The sequence below is a fragment of the Macadamia integrifolia genome, chromosome 3 (assembly GCF_013358625.1).
Source record: "Macadamia integrifolia cultivar HAES 741 chromosome 3, SCU_Mint_v3, whole genome shotgun sequence".
NCBI classification, from domain to species: domain Eukaryota; kingdom Viridiplantae; phylum Streptophyta; class Magnoliopsida; order Proteales; family Proteaceae; genus Macadamia; species Macadamia integrifolia.
Window position 1 is genome coordinate 3,339,332 of NC_056559.1, and position 7,511 is coordinate 3,346,842.

General features: G+C 38.5%; 1 protein-coding gene across 1 annotated transcript; it reads left to right on the forward strand.

Annotated features, from left to right (window-relative positions):
- The first annotated feature begins 309 nt into the window (after positions 1 to 309).
- LOC122073075 (probable ribosome-binding factor A, chloroplastic) lies at positions 310 to 7,324 on the forward strand. Its single transcript, XM_042637589.1, has 4 exons — positions 310 to 846; positions 2,029 to 2,202; positions 6,610 to 6,828; positions 7,140 to 7,324. The coding sequence occupies exons 1-3, from the start codon at positions 442 to 444 to the stop codon at positions 6,754 to 6,756; spliced, it is 726 nt and encodes a 241-aa protein (XP_042493523.1). The 5' UTR covers positions 310 to 441; the 3' UTR covers positions 6,757 to 6,828; positions 7,140 to 7,324.
- The last annotated feature ends 187 nt before the right edge of the window (positions 7,325 to 7,511 follow it).

The following is a 7,511-nucleotide window of genomic DNA, read 5'->3' on the forward strand; positions in this document are numbered from 1 at the left end:
TAATTAAGAACTACAAGGTTGACCTAAAATGTTAGTAATTTTTTTGAACCTAAGAAAGAGTAAAAAATCATGCATACTCCACCATGGACTTGGATCCTTTGCGGTGCAATAAGGTGTCTAGCGTGTATTCAATGCCTAGAAACGTCTTGAACTACGTACAATCACCTTGGACTATGTACATCGACATTTTTGGCCGTTGAATGTGCACGCATATCAATCAGAGCCTAATGTTATTACTCAAATTATGAAAATGAGAGTGCATAACAAAGAGAGCCTAAAGTTTTTGAAGTACATAGAAATTACATTGTGGGGGGAGGGTTATGGTTACGATCTCTATTCTCTACCTCACTTGAATATTCTCTCTGGTCTATATTCGAAGGCTCAAGCTTCGCGGCTCCTGAAGCTGGAGCCCGAGCCCGCAGAGTCATAAGGGAATAAGAAATGCCTCATCTTCTCCTACATCAGCTATATCTACACCAACCACCACTCTTTCCACCACCATTATCATCATCTCCGACACATCTTCACCGGAGAACAAGCTGCGCCAACAACCTCTGCAACTCATGTTCAATAACAACCGGAATATCTCAAACTTTAATGACGGCGGTGAAGAACGTTTGCCTCCTTAGCCCTCCTGCGGTGAATTCCACTAAAAGCATAAGGTGCATGGCAAACCCTCGAAGGGTGAAGATGGTAGCAAAACAGATAAGGAGGGAACTATCTGACATGCTCCTCACTGATAAAGTTCTCCAGAACGCCGTTCTCCCGGAGGTCGCCCTTGGTGCCGACCGTTATTTGTCCTCCCTCACCACCATCGCCGACGTAGAAGTCTCCACTGATTTGCAGGTATGCTTGTGGTTACCTATATTCTTGTGGTTCAGATTATGGGTTGACTCTGCAGCCCTAGAATTCCTCAAATTATTGATGGAGTATTTTTTTTCTCTTCGCAATTGTGAACAGAACTTCGTGTGGTTGGTTAATCGGTTCTTTTAATCCCTTATGTGCTTTCTGAAAAGGGTTTTCGCTGAGAAGGGGCTTTCTGAGGATCACACCTATTTCATTGTTTTCTCATTTACTTATCTTTACCCATAGTGATTTTGAATGCAGAACATTTTGTTTGCTGTTGTGCCAATTTATCGTTTCGTAGCTTCCTCGTTTGTTATTGAACCAAAAGTGATGCTCGTTCTGAATCGGTGATAGCAGGATGTAGTTGGAAACCTCATTAGATTTCATTAGCATGATTTAGTGTATAAAATGGTAGGAATAATTATGTTGCCAAGAAATAGATGGGTAAAAGACTGCCATATCATTTGCAAAACAAGCATCCATAACTTGTATTGCTTGGATGGGTTCAATTACATTGCACCCTTTTAAGAAGAAGATGTTGTTTTTTTTATTTTATGGCGCTAAATTTTCTTCCCACTTAAAATCTAAACAAGATTGAAATTTGAAATTTTCTCATCTGCTTTTCACAAGAAGGGCAGAAGTTCCACCTTCCTCTACACTTGTTTCTCAGTAGCAACGTTCCTTATCGTCTCTTTGCCTGAATCTTCATACTCATTTCTCATAGATTACCTTCCTTTGAATCTTGTGAAAAACTCTCGAGTATGTTGTTCACCACTTATAGGGATAATGCCCAAGATCTTCCTTTGACTGAATGGTCAACAATCTTACTCGTCGTTGTGGCTGCATCATCTTCCATCTCACAAATTTCGGGCAAAATCTTTTGTACTCTGTAACTAGCACTGGTTCCCTCAGGCTGCTTATCTTCATCTTGCCTTATGTCTATTATATTGACTTCAGAATCAGCTTACCTTCTGATTTTTGAAACAACAGCTGGTTCCCTCAGGGGGCTTTTTCTGTTTTTGAAATATGTTGTGCAGGAAACTAGCACTTAATTTATTTTTGTTTAGTTGGAGTAGTGATAAACTGCAGATGTGTTTCAGTTGTTGTGAAGAGACTGGTTATGATGAAGCAAATTATATATTTCATGGTGCTGAATGTTACTTTTTATTCTATTTTTTTTAGGTGGTTAAAGTATATGTATCCGTCTTTGGTGATGAAAGAGGTAGAGAGGTAGCCATTGCTGGACTAAAGTCAAAGGCCAAATATGTTCGTTGTGAGTTGGGAAGGCGTATGAAGTTACGGCTGACTCCTGAGATACGTTTTATTGAAGATGAGTCGTTGGAGCGAGGAAGCAGGGTAAACTTACAGTTTTCTTTTTTCTTCCTTATGCTTTCGTATTTTTATTCAGGGAATAGGCCTTTCATCTGTTCACTTTTGTCAACAAGGTTACGGAGACTAGTTATGGTCAGAGCACTTTTCTGTTTCCATTTTCCTGTCCATTAGTCAATTACTCTTAAATTTGAGGTGGCTATTGACTGGTCTATCTAGAATTTCATGAACTGTAATTGTGATCTACAAAACAGAATATGTTACATTTATGAACAGAGGTGGCTCCAATTTGGAGCCTCCGAAGGTTCCGATCAACAAAAGTGGTTTTGGCCCTCCAATGGTGCATGATCTTGTTCTGTAATATCTCATTTGAAGAAGCAGTTAAGGTTGTAGGCCGGTGACCAGTAGCTCTTATAGCTAGGAAAAGGTGGGTAGTTTTTTGCTGCAGGTCCTCAGCATTTTAAAGAAAGAGTATAGGTTCAGCTACAGGCCTACAGATTATCAATCTATGATGGGTTCTAGGCTTCAGAAGAAAGAAAAGCTTTAAGAGAAGCTGGAATGCGGTCGACCAAGGGTGAAAGCCTAAAGCCTAATGGAATGCTTTGAGTCAAGTAGGTTTGATGTAGATAAATCACTTGGGGTTATAAATTGCTGGGTTAGTTTCTTGTAATTTACTCCTGCATTAAGTGATATCAGAGCTATGACTGAAGAAGAACCCCAAATCACTCTTAAAGATGTATGGATAGCAGTCCAAGCCTTGACTACAAGATTGGACGGATTTGACCAACAGATAGTAGAACTAATCGAGTCTACTGCTGCTTACTCCAATACTCATACTACTGCTGCCTAATCTAATGATCAACCACGTTATTTTCATGGGGAATTTCTTGAATGGATGCGTGAATTGGGGATGGAATTTGACAACTACAACTTAACAGAGACACAAAAATGCCAATATGCATGTTCCCAGATGAGTGATTGTGTTCGAATGCAATGGAGAGTTCGTGAAAGGCAACTTTTAGCTTAAGGACGTAAATCTAGAACATGGGACGAGATGCTATATGACTTGGCAGGCATGTACCTATTTGAGCATGAACGAAGGAGGTACTTCCTTCCACCAGATGTCTAAAAGCCACCCACAATTGACAAGAGCATGAAGGAATCATCGGCCTTTATTGCAAAGGGGCAATAAGAGAAGACACCTCTGATCAGTGAACTAGAGTCAAAAGTTGAGGTTAGTGTTAAAAATTTTCTAGCCATTCCTATTGTTGAGGAAGAACTAGTCATTGATGTTCCCATCAACGAGACTCAGGTGGAAGAAGTCGAAAGCAACAAGGTTGCTACAATGAACAATGAGGTTGAGACTAAGGAACTTGATACTACAACAACTGTGATAATTGTGAACAGCCAAGAGGAAGATCCTAAGGGGTTCAAGAATGAAGTTTTGTCTGAACCATCAACGGAACCGACTGAGAACCACCAGGTAGATGAACCAAAAGAGCTTTATGTTGCATTGAAGTTAGAAGAGATCAAATGTGCATATGAAGATGACCCTATGGATACATCCAAAGATGTTGAAGTTGAGCGTGTGAAGTTCGTCATCCCATTAAAGTATCTTGAAGATCGACCTCCTCACATTCTAGATTACATCTTTATTATCAAAGAGCTACCTGGATTTTTCTATGGCTTGAAGAGGGACGTGCACATGATATAATCACCCTCACACTCCACAAAATTCAAAGACGATTTTTTTCTAAGAGAGGGCGAGTTGATGTAGATAATTCACTTGGGCTTATTTTATTGCAAATATGCCTTGGGTTGTGTTATGTATGTGTTGGGCCTTTGATCCCATGGGTTTTCTTTGAAATGAACCACTTTAATGGGCCTAAAATATAGGTAGAAGGTAGAAAAACGGGATTTATATTCAGTGCTTTTATTTAAGTTGTTTTAATTCAATAAAGGCCCATGGGGCCCATCGAGTGTAATGTCCTATATGGACTATTAGTTAGTTAATCATACTTCATGTTGGAGTTGGAAGTCTAGTCCTAGTTCTATTTGAAGTCCTAGTTGTAGTAGGAGTGTTTAGTCCTATTTGGAAACTAACTCCTAGTCAAGGTATGATTGTAATTCTGTCCTCTTTAAATAGAGGAGCCTATGCACTGATATTTCTGAGATTTGAATGAAGAAGATTTTCAATCAATTGCTTAGAGCAGCCGAGATAGCTGTGGGTGAGAAGCCCGGGCCGAGATAGCCACCTCCTCTCAATTGGAGCCCTACAGACTTGGCCGCATCTTTCTCTCTCCAGCTCTATAGCAGGTCTTTCTCTCTTCTATCGGGTTGGGTTTTGGGCTGGTTTTGCTCCCGTATAGGTATTATATTGTTAGGGGTTTATTTGATGGCCTTATTTCCTTGTTTCCTAGTCTTATTTATGGTTTTGTTTCTAAAGTATCTTTGATTATAATTCCACCCATGGAGGTTGTTAATTTTTGGATTTTTTTTTTTTTGGGTCTTGTGTGGTTATTAAGTTCTGTGGGTCATAAGTTCTTGGGGTTATAACCTGCTGGGGGTAGTTTATTTCTTGTAATCTACTATTGCATTAAGGTCAGGTCTAGTTGTTTGGCAAATAGAGATGTTTAGCTTGACTGCAATTTGGGAGATAAAAGTAGTCCCTAATCAGTCAGTTTGGAAAGTTTATTTTCTCTGTATGTTAAGAAGAAGAATAGACGGTTTGGAAGGTAACATAAATTTCTATGGTCCTAGCTAAAGGGGATTGCCTGAGCCAAAAATGGATGCAGTTGGTTGATTGTAATCATCTTCTAGAGTTTTCTACCTGAAGTCCATTCTTTTGGCTAGAACTCTTTTCCTGTTTAGCTTGATTTGATGTTAAAACTATCATTCATTCACCATTTTTTTTTATTCGAAAATAAAAAGCTTAAATTAGTTAGAGGAAGTTTACAAGCTGACATTTGTCCATCATTGCCTTCTAGGCATGTAGTTTAACCTCCCCTAATTCATTCACCATTTTAATGGGCCCAAGATCAAGTAAATCCAATCTAATGTATAATAGTTATAACCAAAATTTCAGTTAGAGGTAATGGCTTGTCTTTCCCAAAGTTCTAAATTAGATTCTTAGTCTAGAAATATGTGGGCAGCTTTGTTCATTGCCTTTAATTTTTAGTTCAAGTAGGACTAGAAGTTAGGATTCTCTTATCTATAGATAAATGTGAAACATTTTCTCAAGAAAAAAAATATAAGTTTCTTCTGGACCCTCTGCATTGCGATCTTGATTTTTGTGAATACAGTAAACACACACACACACACACACACACACATATATATATATATATATATATATGCCAGAAAATATTCTATTTGAATTATTGAGTAAAGAGTGTTTTGAAAGATTTTTTCAGTGATCATGCTGTATTCTAGCTAAGTAAACCCTATATTGCTGGTCACAGGGCATCACCTTGCTTAACGATCCTATAGTGCCTTTTCGTTCCAGCTGATTTTGATTCTATTATGATGATGTCTATCTGAAATATCATTTTAATTCCAGTGAAGGTCCAAGTAAACATGTACATCTTCTGTGATTTTATTTTTAAATCTTTGTTTAGTAATATCAATCTTCGTTTTGTGATAGAATCCTTATGCTTAGATGATACATCCAGACCTTCACAAACCTTATTTCTAACTAAACAACTCTATTTCACTCTGTATCTCTCTTGCTATGTGTAACTCTACTTTTTTTGGGTTATTTTACAGCATCTTTTAGGATCCTAATATCGAAATCATCAACCATAACACCAGTTTTGCATAACCCCAGGCTTTTGCAAACCATAACCTTACCTTTTGAGGTCCATAACCTGCAACATCCAATGCTTTCAAACTTGATCTGCTTCTGGGGCACATGAGTATCTTCATTAGTCAGGCAACTCAGGCCATCATTGCTGAAAAAGAGGAAATCCGGAGAAGTTTAAATTGCACTGCTGGGCTCTGGAAGCATTCCCTCGTTTAAGAGTATCTGCACCTACTGGCTCTGAAAGGACTGTCTCGTTGGACCTTGGACTGCATGGTTCATCTGGTCTTTGCAAAAGTTTATTTTGTCATTCCATACAGCAGCTGCTGAGTGATTCCAGCTGGCTTTCTAAGATTCATATTATATTGGACCTTTCCATTGCTCTAAGATTTTTCTGGAAGCTAGAATAATTTACGCTGAAAAGAAATGTTGTTCATCAAATATTTTTTATTGGATACACTCATACACTCATACACCTTTACTTTGGTATATATTAGATACTGTTTGGCCTTTTGTAGCATCAGCAGGGTAGCCTGTGATAATGGATCAATATCCTTTTTTGAGTGATGATCTGCAACTGTATGTGTGATTTGCGGCCTGCTGGAACACTTAGCTGTTCATTATAATATCTGCAGGTGATTGCAATATTGGATAGGTTAAAGGATGAGAAAAAGGCTGTAGAAGTTCAGGATGAAGGACAATCAGAATCATCTTATCCTTCTGAAGATGACAGGGACTGGGATGCGGATGACCCCGATGAAGGCATTGTCTACATCAAATAGATGGTCTCCTGGGTGGTTGATACCATGCTTGTGTGTACAAACCTTGCAACTGAGTTATCCACTGTTTAACAGGTTAGTTTTGTCATAAACTTATCTTGAAGAAATTTGCCTCAGTCAGTGTTTGTAAAATCAAACCAGATGCCAAATGCTTATATTTAGCTGCTGTACCATTCTGATCTGGCTGTCCAATAGATGACTTCATCATGATGTCAAAAATAAGTTGGAAAATTGTAAACATGGAACTAGTTTTAAAAATGGAAAATAGTAGAAGTAAGCTAAAGGAGGGGGAGAACTCAAGCATCAGAAAGGTGGAATTTTGGTAGCAAATCTTCTCTGTTAGTTTATTATTGTTCCCAATGCACTGGCTTGTATTATTTGTGCAGGATGGAGCTTTCAGGATTATGCTTTGATGGAATACTATCAGGTTAATGGAGTTTCCAACGGCAATACTGTATTTAGATTACAAAAACTTGAGCCAACCTTGTATCTTGAATTTACCACATTTTTATTTAATTCTCTGTACCTCTCCTACAAGAAGTGGCCCGCAATGTTTCAGCATTTTTCTCAATCATCTGTGTCTGTGTTCTTATGTGATTGTTCATCGCCGAGTCCAATCGAGCGCGATGAATTTTCGCCAGGATGAATCTGTAATGAGAGGGTGGATGAGCATGACACACAAGTCCTTGCTGTCTCACTTCCCAAGCTGCAACACTTAATGATGAAAACTTACTTGGAGATCATCAAATTTGAGATCA